This window comes from Austrofundulus limnaeus, unplaced genomic scaffold, assembly GCF_001266775.1.
Source record: "Austrofundulus limnaeus strain Quisiro unplaced genomic scaffold, Austrofundulus_limnaeus-1.0 Scaffold145, whole genome shotgun sequence".
NCBI classification, from domain to species: Eukaryota; Metazoa; Chordata; class Actinopteri; order Cyprinodontiformes; family Rivulidae; genus Austrofundulus; species Austrofundulus limnaeus.
The window spans coordinates 1,059,414-1,078,168 of NW_013952547.1; the positions used below are offsets into that span (position 1 = coordinate 1,059,414).

The following is an 18,755-nucleotide window of genomic DNA, read 5'->3' on the forward strand; positions in this document are numbered from 1 at the left end:
GTATGTATGGATCACTTGGGTTGTTACCAACACCTGGTGAAAATTTCATGTCATTAGCACCTCTATTAATATATTTACTGAGACAAATGTTGACGTGTTCAATACTTATTTTACCCGCTGTATGTTCTATAAAAAAGTGCAAACTGTGAAACACAACTTTACTTTGCAAAAGAAGCTGGTCCTTTTGTGCAGTGTGTTTAAGTTTGTGCAGGGAGAGTTGATTCTGCCCAGCCCACTCTCAACCTGCTCCTGCTGGTTTTCCACACAGCTGTTTATAATGTGTTCATGTGGCTTGGTTTACTTCCTGGTGTCTCTGTTCCTCCAGCAGAGGAAATTTCATACATGCCTGTCGCGGTTCTGTTTCACGTTTGTCGGTGATTCGTCCTCACTTTTGTAAGTTGCTGCTCGTCTGTTTGTTTTGTTAGTTTTTGTTTCAAATTAAATTTCACTTTTAGCTCCTTGTTTGTGTTTTTAAGTCCAAAACCTCCTGTCACCATCTCCTGTTGTAGTCCTTATATCTCTGTTTGAAGCATATAGATGTTTCAAGTCAGAGAAAATAACCCTTTTGCTCTTTTTACTTATGTTTAATGTTGAGCATAATCAAAACAGCATGTGTGACTCGTGTGCAAGACTCAGCAGGTCTTCATGAGAAGCAGTTAAGTGGTAATGCTGACACTCATTAACAATCTGGGTTTAAAGACTTAATGAAGACCAGAGTTATCATTGTTTTAGTTCTCTGAATTAAAGAAAAAAAATCTTATTTTCACAACACAGAGAGCTTCTTAATAAATCCTCAACTTCAGAAAAAGGGAAGCGATTATAATTTGTATAAATCTTTGCATAGTRGATACATTTATTTAAATATCAGCTCAAAACAGAGCCTCATGCCTTCAGCGTTAACTCACTCTTTTAGTTTCGTGAGCTGTTAGGAGCAGTCAGCATCAGTGTAAAAACGTGAGCTGCTTTCATTCAAAAAGTGCTTCATGTTCACACAGCAGGACACACACAGCTGACAGAGCTTTAGCTCCCTGCACGTTTCAGCTTTTTTCTGATTCAGGCTGCTGAGTTTTAAAAKGTTTGGCTCGTCCTCTTTGACAAACAGCACCGTTCTGCCCGGTGCAGCGGACACTTCCTGACACAATTACAGCTCATTTGTCGGCATGCAGGGAGCCTTTGCGCTGCTCGTCATGGCAGCCTTTCCAGCAAACAAAGCCGGGTTATTGAGAGTGACAGGTGGATGCAGATCTGTCTGTCGAGATGTTAACATTCAGACTGATGCGAGCTGACAGGGGTCAGAGGTCATTGCAGCCAGTGAATGGGTGATGTGTGAGCAGTGAGTTCTGCAGCCGTCATGTTTTCATCTACATGGTGAGCATTGTTTTCTGCTGCCAGCTGCCAGTGGCAGATAGCACAGGGGACTTCCACCCATTAAAGGCTTTTTGGACAAAATGTGGGATCTACACCAAGCTGCCACTCTTCATTCTGGACTATTTAAAGTGGAGCTCAGCTAAAATTATGGGGTGGTTTTCATTTAAGCTCGCAGTAATCTGTTTAACTGTTTAACTGTGAGGAAGCAGCTCTGGACCAGGGTCTGCTCTGATGGTTTCACAACTTCTTTTCCTCAGACAAAAATCTATGATTTATTTTTATTTCAAGGTTTAAAGCAGTGGTCATACCCTCCTACGAAACTTAAAGGGGCAATATCATGTGTTTCTCAGGCATATATTTAGTTTCCATACCATAATAAAGTAACTATGTCATCTTCAGTTGTTATTAAAATGTTGTTTATATGTTTAAATAGAAAATAAACTTGTCCTCTCATCATATGTTTCTAAACGCCTTGAAATTGGCCTCTGTCCCTTMTAAGAACCTCCTTCTGCTTCTGTCACGCCCATTTCAGCATGAGCCAGGTGTATGTGTGCTCTGTGAGGAGGAGGAGCTGATCCTAAAAGGTGGTTCTAGTCCCAACCGGTTGTTTTTGCTCCTCTGCCTGCTGCCTCAGGACAGCACAGGATTTCTCAAACATGCATGAATGACAAAGTAAAACTCTGGGCATGTTTTTGATGAGAGGATAACATGATATAAAACTCAAAAAAGTTGACTTTGCATAGCCCCTTTAAAGTTTTTCAACGTGTTGCAGGCATCAAATTCAAAATGAGTGAATATTTGCAAGAAAAACTATAATAATCTTGTCTTTACAGTGGTTTTAATTAAATATATGTTGAAAAGGATTTGCAAATCATTGCATTCTGTTTTTATTAGCTTTAGACAACYTCCCAACTTTGCTGGAATGGGGGTTGTATGTGAGGTGTGTTTTCTGTGGTAGTTTGCAGCTACTCTGTTCTGTGTGACGTCGCGCGTCCATTTTTTTCTGTTTCTGCACTACATTAGGTGTTTCAGGAAATCAGCCTGGCTGTGAGAAAAAGCGTGCGTTATAGCCGCACCACAGATACACACCTCGGGCTGCTGAAGGAGTCAGATCAATGAGATTACTGTTATAAAGGCAGGGGATGCTGAGAGAAACCTTTTAAAGTGGGTAAACACACACACAGAGCACTCACATCTGCTTTTCAACATTTGCTCACTTCAGCCGCTGCGTCTGTGTGAAGCTGAATGTGTTCAACAGAGACAAACATCACAGCCGTTTTACTGCAGATGGTTGGAAAATGATTGGGAGGAAATGAGTAACAGCAGGAACCAAGTGAGAGTAATTCAACTAATTACGAATAATAAATACAAAAAACAGTCAGTGCTCATTATCAGAATAAAACAACAAAAATCCAGATTTCCTATTTATATTTTACTTACCTTTTTATAATTGTTTGCCCAGTAAAACTTGTCATTTTTAATAGGAAAGCAAAACACAAAAATAAATCCCATTTTTGGCTTCACAGAAATAAATTAAATAAAGATTTTTTTTCATTGCAACACTTGAAAACAAAAGTCATCACAAAACATTTTAAATTAATCCAATTAAAAGTCAATGCAAATCACTTCAGTATGACGTAGTGCATCAGTAAATATGAGAAGCCAGTTTGTAAAAATGAGGCAAATTGAGGAAACCTTAACTAAACTGAGTCCAGTATGAGAAGAAAAGTGTCTACAACAATCTAAAGTTTCCTCAGTAGTAGGCATTTTTCTTTAAACCTGTGCTTCTCCAATGGTAGGGCACAGTGGGGTGTTAGAGGGGCCGCCAATAAGTATATATATTTTGGTATATTACTATGGTACAAAACATGATGCACCAACACTAAACTGTTTATATACTGTATATATTAGGAGTGAGCATTTTTTACTCTTACGATTCGATTCTGATTTTTGGGGCCACGATTCGATTCAAAATGCATTTTTCATTCAAAACTGATGATGTGAGCTTATTTGCTGTGTTCCCAAAGTGCTTCATCTTCATTTTGCAAACCTCARACACCTCACTCATGCCAAAKTCACTCATTCAGTAAAAAACAAAATAAGCCCAAATCTTTGCATTCAATGAAGACAGGTCCAGTTGAATCTCTCTTTCCTCCAGTTTTGTAGTTTTGTCTTTGTTTTGGTGCTTTCTGCACACTCYRATGCTTCAGAACCAGCTGCGTGATGACGTCAGGATGTCCCATGTAGTTACAAAATGGAGGCTGGCAGCCATTGGGATTTGCTTTATTTTTTATATTTATAAAAATCGATTTTGGGACATTTTAAATCGATACTGAATCTTTGTAAATGAGAATCATGATTATGATGTAAAATGATTTTTTGGTGCACCCCTAAAGCCATTCAGGATAGCTGCTATCCACCATCTTGGAAGTGTTTTTGCAATGTTTAAGGGCCTAAATAACACCCTTCCACTTTCACAACATTTCATAACCTCCATCCAGGAGCTGCTCTTATGTGTGGGTTTGTTTCCTCCTAAACTGTGAGCYGCTGAATAAAACACTGTTACCTTCATTTGAATGAGAGCCACCTGAAACAGTGGAAGTATTCAGCCCTGAAAAGCTCCAGACTGGCGCTCTTGTTCTCGTATATAACTTCAGTGGAAGTGGTGTCTCAGTTTATTGAGGAGCGATGGCTCAGGCAGGGCTGTGTGGATAACTGCTGACGTGCCACGTTTTGAAGCAGCAGCACACTTATGGCTTTCCTCTTTCAAGCTGTATACAGCATCCGCTCTTTTTTCTCCACAGATGGTGAGTCTTGTGTTTGTGTTCTGTAGGTGTGTTAGCARGAGGCTAAGGTTACAAACTTTACAGTACTTAGCCTCGCAGAGTGCAGGAGTTTGTGCCAGCCTTTTTTTTTTAACCTAACTATCTTCCACTCAATGAGTGGGACTGAGAGGAAGTCTTATTCTTTATACCTGCCAACCTCAGGAACGAGAAAGCTGCAAACACTGAGCCTGGTTCTGCTGGAYGTTTCTTCCTGATTAGCAGGGAGTTTTTCCTCTCCACCGTTTGCTCAGGATGGGAGACTGTGATGAAGTGATTCAACACAACCTGCTGGTTTCTTCTTTAGATTATTTTTTTATGTGCAGTGCCCTGAGACAATGCATGTTGTGACATGGCGCTATATAAATAAACTTGAACTTTGTAAAAATCAGTGTCATCATTTTGATGAATTGTGGTCTTTATTTAGAAAAAGAAACCTCATAGACTGTACTTGTAGACTCAGTTTCTCACCAGCTGAAGTGTGAAAATTCAGGACACTGACAAATGTGCAGTAAAATGATTGTTTCATTCACCTATTCAAGCTGGGATGCTTCAGTAAATTATGGTAATTTACAGGAAATGCAAAACAAAAGGCAGCTCCATTTAAAAAGCTTGATTATTAAAGGTACTTTCCTAAATAATTGGCTTTTTTACAAGAGATTGCCCTGAACTGACACAATCTAGTAGCTTAATTAACATTTATGATTTAATACAATTTTACCACCATATTGAAATCTTGACTGAGATACAATATACTGTATAAAAAATGAGTTTAACCAACTTCTATTTTTCTCTTTAACTTTTAATTATCCTTTATTCACTATGCCTCAGAAATAGGTAACTATTTACTGCACTAAAATGAGCTAAATTGTGTTTTTTCTCCAGCATCAAGTTTTTTGATTTCCTGTTTCTAATTGACAGCTCAGCTGAAAATGGACAAAACAAACACGCTAATTGTTTAAAATAAACCCCAAAAGCAATCAGATGAATAATTTCACCATTAAGTTTCAGGTTCATTAAAATGATGTATAGAGCTACAGCGTGTTTCTGACAGGCTTATTAATCTCCTTGCTGCCCGTTACATCACGTCTGTGTTTTCATGTTCGTTTTATAATCAGATGTCTGCAAAACTGCTACATCAGTTTACCCACATCTGATTAAAGATTCATCTGTGTGAAGCTTGTACACAGCATTTCCAGAATCTGCCGTTTGATGAAGCTGTTGTAAAATTAAATTACACATGAATCAACAAATAATTCAATGAAAACCCTGGTTCTTCTAAAGAAACTTGATGAACTGATGTGTTTACTTGCTTTATGGTGTATTAGTTTCTGTTATACTATATTAAAAAATACATTGTGGACAAGAAGCATATTGTATACTTTAATTTTCATGACTATCCTGGTGAATAACATTTCACTTTGAACAAAAAACTTTAATTTTTTTTGCATGTTTAGGGTTTTGATTTGTTTTTATTAATAGCAGCAGCTAAGTGTGCAAAATGATGAAAAAAATCGCCCCTACTTAAACATTTTTAAGTAAAACAGTAGCTTTTCTCCTTTGTTTTGGCTGTTTGTGTACATGACTACAGTGGTTGTTTTCTTCGAGACAGAAGCTTTTAGAATCCAGGTCTCAGGGTGAAGGTCTGGGAACACCCAGCATCTGTGTGTAATCATGTTTGCGTGCTACAGATGGCTGCAGTCGATAGTTTTTCTGAACTTGTGCTTGTAGATGAACACCGGTAACCATGGCTGACAGCAGTTTTTTTCAACATGTAGGATCAAACCAACCCCATCCCCAGTCCAACTAAACATTCATTTATTCACCAATTTAAATGCAAATGTTTTCACTATTGAGGCTGAAGCATGTGTGTGCGTAAACGTTTCATTGGCAGCCAAAAATCCCAGCGCCAGCTAGTGACCGGGCATGAAAACTACAGTAGATTACAGGGCTGTGTATTGGCAAGAATTTGTGATATATTGCCATTTTCCTCCAAAAAAGATTCTAATAAAAATAACTCAATATAAAAAGCACTTTATGCATTACTTGCATAAAATCTGATTAAATTCAGTTTATTTTTGCTTTAATTAAAAATCAATYTAACAGTTTTGAGAATGAATACAGTTTTAGTAAATGATACAAACAAGCACATGACAAACACAGTATTACACCTGTATGCATCTTTGTTTTTCTCTTTCCCACAATCAACATCAATGAAACGTTTCCAGAGGTAGTTCACATGTAAAGAGTGTTTTAGTCTATTTTGTCTTTCCCTCTGTGAGGCTGGCATTAATGTGGCTCGTCAGAGATGATGAGTAGAAATAATGACTACACACACGAGAAATTACCGTCAAAGTGATTCACACAAACACTAAATGGCCTTAATGACACACATTAACAGTTTAGCACTCCTCGCCTGCTCAGCAAATAATAAAAAGCACGAGAGCTCAGATAAGTAAAACCTGCATATTCATCCTTTTTTCTCTCTCTGCAGCTTGACTGTGTTGTCTGGGATTGATTGGGTCTCTGCTCAGTGCAGTTGGTGCTATATTTTTGAATGAGTCCTGCAGCCTATTGATGTTCCTGCAAATAGAGAGGAATAATATCTGTCTGTCTCGAAACAGCAGCAGACCTTGAATATGACGCTGAATTTTCTGTAAGACAACATTTTTAAAGAAAATTCAGGGTACCAAAGCAACTAATGTCCAAAATTCCAACATTAACTTTCATCTATKAAACCCTGCAATAATCTGAGACTTACCAGGATTAAATGAAATATTAAAGCTGCTGCCAGTGGCTCAACAGGATCATCATGGTAGCCACCAGGCTTTTAGCTAGAGGGGCATCATATGGACACCTCWTTGAGCTTTCCAAATATGTAAAAAGAGTAAAGTTTGTGAAAGTAAAAACTGTTTGGAAAGCTTCAACAACTCRGAAAAAGTGTGACATCATCGCTTTAAGGTTGAGGACATAGGCTTTCCCCACAACTCGATGCAGTCAGGTCATGTGAAATGATTACTGACCAATCTGCAAACACGTGGTGTCAACAGAGAATGAAGAAGAGAGGGTGGGACACAGGAGGCGGCATCAGAAGACCAGAACGCTGTGCAGACAGGAGCAGTGAGACGACTGTCCTTAGTGTTTGTTTACTCTTCATGGATGCAAAGTTAGGTCATGGTGTGACTGAATGAAATGTCATTATTTGCAAATWGTCACAATACCCTTTTCATCAGGTCATGACTGAAGGTAAATAATCATTTTGTGATGACATGCTAGGATTTGGCATCCACACCTTTTAACATGTCACCATCCATTTATTTGGTTTGACAAATCGTAATCAAAATCAGCTGAAACCAGTCTGGTGTAGTGCATGTCCAAGTCTTTTTAAATCTAAGACTGTCAGGTAGTGTCCTGAAATGAAGGTGGAAGCAACCCGTCAAAATGAAAGTCTTAACACGTGACCGTTTAGTGGTTTAGTCCAGTTTTTTCCTACGTATAAACAATGAAACTAAGCGATTGTGCTTGAGCGTTTTGAAGAAACTTCGGACCTTCAGCTGCAACGTTTTTCTAAGTGAAGCCACCGAAGTCACGCATCAAGTGAGGAAATGGCTAATTATTATGCTAACTCTTCACCAGGTGGACAGGGGTGTTAATTGCAATCTGTCAAAATGATAGATGGCCTTCAGATTTTCCCGTCACTGTTTAATAAAAAAACAGCCAAATAAGGYAAATATTCGGTTAACACGACCCKTGGTACATTAATCATGCACTGGTGTGACAACTGCAGATAAACCTTATAGTAACTACAACACTCCATGGTTGACACATACCATTATGCAGCTAARAGATGGATTTTTTTTGTTTTTTTATTCTTGTTTTTGATTGACAGGTGTTTGGTTCAGTGATCGTGGTTTATACTTGATGTCGGTCACTGACAGACGAGTGTAGGCACTCAGTAACATTATGATGTTGGCTGTCCCAGTGGGGTTCGCAGCCCTGCTTTTTCTAAGAGTTCTCATCTGTTCCTCATTAGAGCCGTTTGCTATCCTTCACACAAACACGGCCGCCCTTATCCAGCTCATGTACGGAGGCAAATTTGCACTCACAAACCCACGCAACTCCTGCATAATTAGTTTTGTTTTGCCCTTTTATATATATATATATAATACCGTCGCACAGCATTTTCTTTCTGTTAAGTTTTATCCCTTTGGAGCCATAGCTACAAAGAGGAAAATTCTCACTGGAATAAGAGTTTTCTGAATCCTTGTTATGGGTTAATTGATGACATCATCACCACTTAAGAGCAACATATGTTTTTTTTTCTTGCTGTCATGGTTTAAGTTGTTTCATGGAGGCAGTAAATGTTCCTGCCGTGCTTTGTTGGCTCTCTTGGACAGATTTGATTTTTTTATGGACTGCTAACCTTATGTCTACTTTCCTCCCCTCCTCCTCCTTTTGTACCTCCCATCACATCCTCCAGACTTTAACTATAACACAGATGGCTATGAGGGAGAAGCAGCAGAAGATGGCAAGTCCCAGGACGGCTCCGAGACGTTGCCCTATATAGATGAATCGCCCACTATGTCGCCCCAGCTGTGCGCTTCTCAGGGGGTGGATCGACTCTCCCCCACACGCATGGAGGGCCTAATACCTGGGGTAAACACACACTCACACACACAGGTATAAGATATAATGTTACTTTTTCTGTGTCTTACATGGCGGTAAGATATAGTGACATGAGAGACGTATAAGGTTGATAAATCACCAGCCTGATCTTTGTGATCCTGTATATTTATGAACATATAACCCATCAGCTAACCAGAACCATGTCAGTAATGATTGGTTTACATGGTCCAGGACTGGAAAGTCCAGTATTTATCTCACAGGACCAGTTCCTGTTTTTATGCAAAAACATTTGTACACACCGAGCATCACACMAACCCAGTTTTACATCCAGCATCAGATCAGGTTCCTAACCGTTGTCCTCCCAGACTCATCCTGAAACCAGCGTCGACCTGCACAGCATTAGTTTCAATCAGTCAACACAACCTTTAAGGTTCAGACAAGCAGATTGTAAAAAGTTCAATGAGTCATCAGTCAGTTTTTAGTTTGGTTTAAAATAACTGCTGGTGTTTTATGACCTTTTAAGTGTTTTCTGAGAATCTTTGACTAACTTAAGAATCTTTTGAGACACTACTGACTGAAAAATTGGTTGTTTTCATGTTTTAATTATGTTGATACCTCGAGGTAAAAAGTGAATAAAGTCTAGAACAGAGCTGTTAACTCTTGTTTCAGAAGTACAGAAGTGACCGTAACCTTTTAAAAGCACTTTATTTGACCTTTGTTGGAGTGTGGTGGGGTCAGGGGCKACATCACACATTTTTAATTCTGCATCCTTTAGTGTATTCTCCTCTAAATAACCAGGCTGATTTAACTTTCAACTTACAGTAAAGRAGTCATTTGAACAGGAGTCTGGTTTTGTTCTGCTCAGACACCAAACATCTTTTTATATCTTTTATAAGTTTTTTTTTAAATGTCCAGATCCTGTTTGTCTCTTATTTTCTTTGTTTCCACACATGTTGACTTCACCTCCCTTCTGTTTCAGAGTTTGGTTTATTCATTTATTTTCATCATGTGGAGCTTAAATTTCCCTCTGTGCTACAACCAGTGGCTGTAGACGAGTACACAGAAGGGAGYGGGGCTGCTCTGGTGGTAGTTTTATTGCTTTTTGTTAATGAGAAGACGAGAAGTAGACAAAAATACATTGATTTTAACATCAAAACAAACCACAAATGCTGAGTTCAAATAAAACCCCTGTTTCAAATCAGCTTGGTTTGAATGTTTCAGTCTTGATGATTTAATGAGAGCTCCAGTGAAAGACAAATGAGTCCATTTCTCAACACTTTGAAATGCTCCTCTGTCATCTCACGTTGGTAGATTTTTATTTGCGTGAATGACATCAAACATTCCCTCTATTCACATGATCATTTGTCTTCCATACATTTATCGGCACATACCTCCGTCCCCATTTTTTTTTTGCTATTTAAACACAGGGTTTTTGCAGGGTCTTTAAAGTCTAAAATTTGAAAATCAAAATTTTAGGCCTAAAAATGTCCAAAAATGCCTATAATTTTGTCAAGTCCCAATGTTTTTTTACTTTCGTTCATTCCCGAGAAGCGTTGGCTGCACAAACAGAGTKAAGTGCTGTAATCAGAGGTTGACGTGATCTGTCTACATGAAGTGCTAAGTTTGCTACCGGTCTTGGTACGTAGTTAAACTACAAAATCCTGTGATAACTGCAGGCAAAAAATAGCACAGTTTACTTCCACGTTTTCAACCTCTTTGCTGCTACAACCCTTATTCACCCGCCCAAAAAACAAAGAAGTTCAGTCATGTCTGCTGCTTGTCATTTAAACATGGGAAAGTGTTTTCCATGAGACTTGGCTTGATATCAGTGATTTTTACACTCTGTTGGAAGCGGTCCACAGCACTCGATATGAAGGTCTCATAGTTATGACCATTTCAGTAAAATAAATTAATGTTCTTGCACTAAAATTTAATATTCTTTAAAAACTAAATTGATAACATTAAAAGGTTTCCGTTAAAATTTCTGGGAGCATTTGAATGTTTTTATAAATGCTTCGGTTTGGTCTNTAAATATTCTTTAAAAACTAAATTGATAACATTAAAAGGTTTCCGTTAAAATTTCTGGGAGCATTTGAATGTTTTTATAAATGCTTCGGTTTGGTCTTAAAATCATTCCTGATGGTCTTAAAAGGTCTTTAAAAGGTCTTAAATTTAWCTTACTGAAATCTGCATGAACTCTGTAAACAATTCATGTATCAAAACGTTCAGCTCCTTCAGGACATTCCAGCTATGACTTTTGGTATTTCAGACATGCATACCTTATGAGATATTTAGCTTTTTTGACAGAATGGAGCTGCCTTCAACATCCTTAAAATCCATCAAAGTAGCTAAACTTTTCCTGCACTTTTTACTTTTTGTTCTGCTTTTTTGTCTCACTACTTTGTGCAAATTTTAGCTTCCTTCAGCTTCTTTCTTTCCTTATTTTATTATTTTCTGCATTTTCAGACATTTTTCTGCTCTTTTCAGCTGTTCTGTTAGTTTAAATTTTTTTCTTTCAATCTTTTGTTTTGCAATTTAAGCTGTTCAGATATTTTCTTAGCTAAATTCTTCTGTTTGTAATAACTTCAGCTACTTCTTTCAGCTGCTTAATTCAGCAAATGTTCTCGTCCTTTTTTTGTACAAAATTAAACTTTTTCATCTACTTTMTTAGCCAATTTTCTGCCATTTTTTAGCTTTAAATAGCTTGGGTATTTCACATTAGATGCAAAAAWTTGTACACCTTTTATTTTATCCTGCAATAATCTTTTAACCTGAAGCATTCACACATTCTGTAGTTTATATTAGTATTAGACGAAGTGAACTGAAACAAACATTACAGTGTGACTTTTTATTTTAAAATCAGGATTAAACATCACCTTGTTCTAAAGATGTCCACATTGTGTTTGCTCACAACTTCAGTTTGACAGTTTCTGTAGCAGCTTGCTGACCTCAGATCCTTTCACTCTAGGAGCTAGAATCATCTGACAGCTCCTGGATCAGATCTCGAGCCTCTGTAATTGTTAGCGTTTAGCTCCAGTAGCCGGAGTGCCGCTGGCGCTCTGCAGGTGGTGCATCGACAGCAGCAGGAAATGACCTCTGAACCTGACAGTCTCTGATGCCACCAGCATCAGTCTGAGTGTGCATCGATTAAACGTGTAAGGCTGTGTTCACTGTGACCCATCAGCAGGACGTTCTCTTTACATCTTCATTGGGCTTGAGGAGCTCATGGGGTTTAACATGTTTTCTCTCAGTGGTGTGTTTCTGGATGCATCTGTCTGCTCTGAGTGCCTGAGGGTCCTGTCAGCTCGTCATGGGACCTTCACACACTTTGGTCAGAGGCCAAAGGGTGATTTTCATCCTTAGGGCTGAATTTATGTTTGGATTGTTGATGGGACTGGGTGCTCTGGGCCCTCATGCACCCCCTACCCTCATCACACCGATTCATTTCAGAACACAGAATAAATGTTTAGAGCATTTSTAACTGAAAGCAACCATTTCCAGTTAACTGAGCGATGTTCTCACTTTCAAACTAAACAATATATTTTTTGTTTTACACTTCTCTCCCTCTCACAGGCTCCTCCCCCCTCATCTATATTTGAAACATTTCTTGCCGTATAATCGTTAAGTTATAAATACACCCTGGCCTTGATCATTGATGTGTTTCTAATAGCAGTAATTTATGAATTATTAAGCGTTTTATTTTATTCAGAGGTATTCTTAGCAGGTCTGTCTGAGCCYAGGTCAAGTTTAGTAAAATAACAGCGCGTCTCCATCTAGTGGCAGAGGAGCAGAGGAGACATTTTCTTGTGTGGAAAACCATTTAACGTGGAAAACCAAGGGAAAAGACKGTTTCTGTGATAAATGACTCACCTTAGAGTTCTGAATAAAATAGATGAGGGATTGTTTTATTTATATCTAAATAAAAAACAATTTAAATAAATGTAAAATTTAAAGTAGCAATAAACATTAAAACAATAAGGAATATTTTAAATCTACTTAATACTGCAGTCACAATTTTTTAATTGGATGTTTAGTGATATAACTTTTAAATTATGTTTGGAGAGTGGGGTGGGGTGTTTATGGATTTTTTATCATTAATTGTAAAATGTTTTATTTTATTTTTAATCTTCTGGGGTTTTTTCCATCTAATTTTTATTGTGGTTGGATGTTTTGTTTTTACTGTCTWGGACTACAGATGTAAATTAGCCTTAGGTTAAATCTGGTGCAATGCATCAAATGTTTTTATGTTTTAAATGCACATTGTCCTAAACAAATAAATTCATTCATTCGTTCATTTTAACAGTTAAAATTAAGGTTTTCAGTTGTGATTTTAAGATAAAAGCCAATCATTACTTTTATTACAATTCATGATTCCCTTTTTATTTAGTTGATCCTATTTTAAACAATCCCACAGTCTTCAGTCCAAAAAATACTTCTTCACCTGCATGAAACCTGTTTTATCWTTTTTGTTTGTTTCTTTTSTACAGTAGTGTGCACATGTTAAATGGTTTCCAAATGTTACATAAAAAAATTGAACAGACGTTTTGCTTTAAATGAAAGTACAGTTTTATTGGTGGTGCAGAGGCCGGAGAAGCTGGGTGGATCAGTAGGATGCAGGTTCAAATCTTTCAAATGAACCGGACTGTTACCAGTAATCTGGGTGGGAAAGGTGAAACATCCACATCTGTCTTCACTCTCATTTTGCCCCCCTCCCCCCGTGCCCTAGATGGCAGCCCTCTGCTCCACATGTGGGCTGTGGTTGTGTCAGGAAGGGCATCTGATTAAAAAAACAATTGTCAAATCTTTGCCTTGAGTTTGCTCGCTGATCACCACTGAAGAAGGGAGCAGCTGAAGAGGAAAAAMAAGAAAAAAAAGTCAGAGTATGGACTGTTTGGTGAGATTTTCATCCTGACGTCTCTGCTCCTCGTGCTCTTGTTAAAGCTGACCTCTCTTTCTGCTGAGCCGTTCACAAACAGACGCCTTCGTGTCAACATTCTTCTCTCCAGCGTGCAGACGTCCTCACGCAGGCGTGAAAACAAACCCTGGATCTTACATGTTGTATTTCCTGCTGCTGAACATGTGTGTTTTTCTGCTGTGTTTGCAAAAATATCTCTTGCAGATTTTAAGTAAACTTTGAGTGACCGTCAATTCATGACGTCTGTACGCCGCAGTCCCAGAAACAAGTATAACTCTGTCACAGTTACAGTGTGGTAGTAGCTGAGAGTTAGGCTGAACACATACTCCAAATGCAAGATCGTTTTTGCCTGGTGGAATCGTCTGTTTCTGTTAGAAAAAAATGTCATGAATCAGTAGTTAAAAATGAAGCTTTGTGAAAATAAGCATTGGCTGATTAACGTTTGGAGTCACTCTGGCTGTGTCCAAATTCAGGGGTTTCGTCCTTCGAAGGCTGAATTTACGTCAGTGTTGCACCGAAGGCTGTCCAAATTCAAAGGCTCCATATGCGTCCTCCATTTCCCCCAGTTTTACAGGTCCGGTGTATCCTTCTCAGCCCACCCTACCCCAAGATCCATTGCGGGCTAACTGGGAAAATAAATCAGTACAAAAATTAAAACTTTAAAACAGTTGTGTTTTTAGGCTTTTGCCATTTGCACAGAGATGATTTTTAATATGTCTGAAATCATCGTAAAGGAGTGGTATGGCAGGTTCTTTAGTCTTCATATTGCCTCTAATATTTTGCTCATTTCTATCGATTTTTGACTTTTATTGCTTCTATTTAGTGTTGTCACAGTTATAGGCAGGACTTACTCCAGGCTAAGGGCGGGAACACAGCTGAAGGCTAGYCTGTCCAAACTCACAGCCACTTTCTTCTGGTCTTTGCGGTCGACAAAGCCCACATTTACCATGTAGACAGGGTCCTTCGAAGGACGCGGCCTCTGATTTTGGACACAGCCTCTGATTTAGAAAGACCACCACAGACATTAGCCAGCACAAAAGTGTCTTTAAATCTGTCAGTTTCAGAGAGATTGAGTTAAAAAAAAAAACGTTAATGATCCTGATGGTTTGTAGTTGTGCTGACCTGGAAATGCAGAACGAGTTACAGGCATGAATATCTTCTACCCAGCTCTACTGCTGGTCTTTAAACGTGTTCCTCTGCACCGTTAGTCTGCAAACCACACTGCAGAGGGTGTAAAGATGTTCTGAAGCAGCTCCTCGTTCAAAACTGCACCCAAACACTAAGCTGACTCATCGTATCTTGAGTCCAGGTTAAACCTTGGTTTTATTACTATCCAGGTTGMTTTATTATCCTGCTTGTGGCATTGCACACGTGTCCTCTTCTCGAAGCTTTTCCYCCCTGCCTTGCCTTTGAAACGGCTGAACTTTGCGACCTGTAATTGGAACCATGCGCACACGAGCAGCGCCAGCTCAACGTGCACAGGCTRTCGGCGGATCAATAAGGAGACAATGGCCTGAGAGGAGACGGGCAGCCTGCAGCASGAGAAAGGCAGAACCCGTGTTTGCGATTAGGAAGTGGCTTCTGACCGAAGTGGAGCAGAAATGGAGAGAACGAAGCAGACGGACATGGTTGCTCAGAGAGAAACGGCCCGTGCAGCCATCAAGGAAGTGGCTGGATAGTGTTTGTTGTGAGGGGAGGGACGGACCTCATCGACCGAACAGTTACACACACATACACACACACACACGTGGAGGCGTGCACAAGCACCAGGAAGCCCAGCAGAGGAAGGGGGTGGGGTTGTGTAGGCGGGGCCCTTTCTCTCTCCGTCGGTGTCCAGACGACTTGCTCTGAAGGGAAAACCCTGATCTGTCCCGGCAGGCCCCGAGCAGGGGAGTTTGGATCAGGGGAAGAAACGGACAGAAAGGTGAAAGACAGGAAACCAAAAATAAAAATAAACTGAAAGGAGGAACCATGGAGGAGGACGAGGAGGAGGTGCTGGGCTACTTGGACAAGGTGCTGGAGGAGGAAGAGGAGGTGCCTGAATATGGAGATGGGGAGCTGGATCCCATCACTCCGCTTTATAGTCAGTTCAAGGTGAGGCGGGATGCAGGAAACACACACACACACACACACACACACACACACACTACTGTCACCGACCAGCCTTTAGACACTTTAATGAAAGAAAAACAGGAAGTCTTATTTGGATTCTTGGCTTGACACTGTTCTGTGTGTGAACCATCTGTGCTGTGTGTGTGTGTGTCTGTGTGRGTCTGTGTGTGTCTGTGTGGCCTGATGAGGTAACTGCTGCTGCTGTGAAGCACATGCCTGTCCTCTCTGTTTCTGTTGAATTTCTCCTGCTTCCTACTCGTCAGGCTAACTTCAGTCTTGGTGTAACTTCAGTCTTGGTGTGTGTTCACTCCTCCCAGCAGGAAAAAAAAAACTACCTGACAGAAACTGTGTCGCCTCGCTCCGCTCGCTGTCACCGACGACATCGGCTCTGTCATCACGCAGAACGAGAACAGAGGGCGCAATAGGAAAGAAAACATGGAGGGCTGTCTGTGGAAAAAACACAAACTCCTCCTGAACGTCTCGTCTTGTCCCACAGCAGCTCTTTGTACAGCAGGAGGAAAATAGTCTTCCTCCTTATTTTTTAACACGTGTCTACGACATTTGACAAAATAGTGAGCTGAGCGGTTCTTCACAGGTCATAGCACCTTGGAGAGAATGCTGCGACTCAAACCTCAGCTCTGTAAAGAGCTATATGGTGCTTAAAATAACATGAAAGTTCTGTCTTTGAATTCCTCATGGTGGGATTTAGTTTCTTTCTGGTCACTTTCCACAGTAATAAAGCTGAAGTAGGCTGACAGAAGGTGGAGACTGGAACTGTTTCACCATCCTGAAACTTTTCCACAGTTTGTCCAACTCACAAAAAATAAATAAATAAATAACCCTGCCGTCAGTGGAAAAATTATTAGGAAACACACGAAGCTGTAATATGCCCACAAAAGCAAATTTTTGATTCATTAAGTAATATAACCTTCTACTTTTGACCCACAGTGTTTAGAACATATTCACTAATTACAGATGTGTGATTAGTTGTAAATATTGAGACTCGCTGATCTGTAGCCCTTTTTTTATTCCTCTGTAGAGATGATGTCAGCGCCCGAGGAGGCTGTGATTGGCTTCTTCCTGGTCTTATCAGTCAGAGCTATTGTGCTGGTATGGTCATAAGGATCTGCTCGTTAATAATTCATCTTTTCTCCTCTCTCTGCTGCTCTTTGGCCTTTTGTAAGAGCGTCTAAGTGCCAATAGTTTCGCACTTTGTGAAGTTCACRGGAGCTCGGACGTCAGCGATGAAGGACTGAATGACTGTGGGCTGATTCTCTCTGAGAGGAAATAGTTCATTTCCATAAATGTTTAGAGGAGCCTGACTGAACATGCTATTTTACTATTTCATATATAGTGCAAATAAAATCATGGGGTTGTTAAATATATAGAGGACAATAAATTCAAATTAGGTGGATTTTCATTTGCCTGCTTGTTTGTTTCCTTCGTGTCTCCCTCTTTTCTACTCCTCGGCGTTGGGAGGAGTYAAGTCCAGCYTCAGGTATTTTCCAGACTCATGGTCTCTAGCCTCTGTAGCATGAGAGCRCTGRAGGWATTTAGCCAGTTCTGGCTCCGTTTTTCAGCTGYCYACGCCTCAGGAGCCTCTCAGGTCCACCGTGCCAAACCTGAGAGTTTTCAATGTTTGTGACGAGATGGACGGATGGAAACGTTGCAGAAGTGTTGACGAGAATAAAGAGGTTTAAAGTGCTTCATGTTCACCTAATGTTTTCTAAAATTTTAAACCAATTTTACCTGAAAATGTAATTTTTTTTTACGTTTGACTGCCCCAGACTGCTTTAATGCAAAATGGTTTTTTTTTGCGATAACTTGTCATTTTGAAATCAATTCTGCACAATCATCTGACAAATAGACATAAATGTTTGATCACATTAATTATTTTGAAAACCCTGATGAAAGTGGTGACTTCTTTAAGCTCACGTTGTGAGAGTTGTCTGGAAACAGAGGAAACGAGCTGTTTAGATGTTTCCAGARCACTGAATATTCCCAGAGCAGAAGTATTACCCTGTGTGTGTGATGTTTACCTGATGTGGTAACTGCAGTGGCATCACTCAGGAAATGAGCTTGAGTCATCACTCTGATGTGGCCAAATCCTAGAAATACATGTTAGAAAATGTCCCTGAACTTTGTGTGTTTTAAGCTTTATAAWTGTGCTTCGTCTCGTCCTGCAGGGAGACCCAGAGAAAGGGCTGGAGATGAAGAAACTGGTGCTGTCAGGTTTCTTGGCCAGCGAGGAGATCTACATTAACCAACTGGACGCCCTGCTGCTGGTGAGAAACTCAAACACCTGCAGAATGAGAGTCGGCTCACAGTCACGGCAGTTTCCTGAAATACTTCTTCATGTTGAGCATTTCGTCACTTCCTGTCTCATCYACCGCACGCTGCACTTTAACCAACATTTGGTCAAAGAAAGAATTAAAAAAACACCTGAAATTTCAGCATTTACAACTTTGTATCGACTTGAGCTGTAACAGAGCCAGACTCTTATTCTGAAGAGGATCTCCAGACTTTATTTTGAAACTCCTTCAGAGGCTTTTCTTTAGTTCTCATTCTGCCAAAATAACTGGCTTAAAAGGACGTATGGGGGCGGCCATGATGAAAGAAAACAACAAAACAATAGATCCTGCTGAACAAAAGAAAACCCAATATCTCAGTGTCTGCTGAGTCACAGGTCGCCACAGAGCGGACTGGCTTGCTTTGCTTTAGTTGTTTATTTATTTTTAATAATGCATTCATTGGACCTTTTTTATATGAAACAATACCTAAAAAATGATCTTAAGATCTTGGAGTCATAGTTAAATTTTGTGCATAATAATGAGGTTAATCAAGAAATCAATATTTTTTTGTCATTTCAAATGAGCACATGAGGAATGAAAGAAAGATACTGAGGTCCCAGT

General features: G+C 39.6%; 1 protein-coding gene across 4 annotated transcripts in view; it reads left to right on the plus strand.

Annotated features, from left to right (window-relative positions):
* abr (ABR activator of RhoGEF and GTPase) overlaps positions 1–18,755 on the plus strand; it is a 131,531-nt gene that overhangs the window by 49,480 nt on the left and 63,296 nt on the right. For 3 of the 4 annotated variants that reach the window (XM_014016459.1, XM_014016460.1, XM_014016461.1), the window contains exons 2-3: positions 8,671–8,846; positions 18,030–18,128. In XM_014016459.1, the coding sequence (XP_013871913.1) occupies positions 8,671–8,846; positions 18,030–18,128 (275 nt within the window). Of the gene's footprint in view, positions 1–8,670; positions 8,847–15,596; positions 15,826–18,029; positions 18,129–18,755 lie in introns of those variants that run through there. The other variant, XM_014016462.1, reaches the window with a different exon arrangement.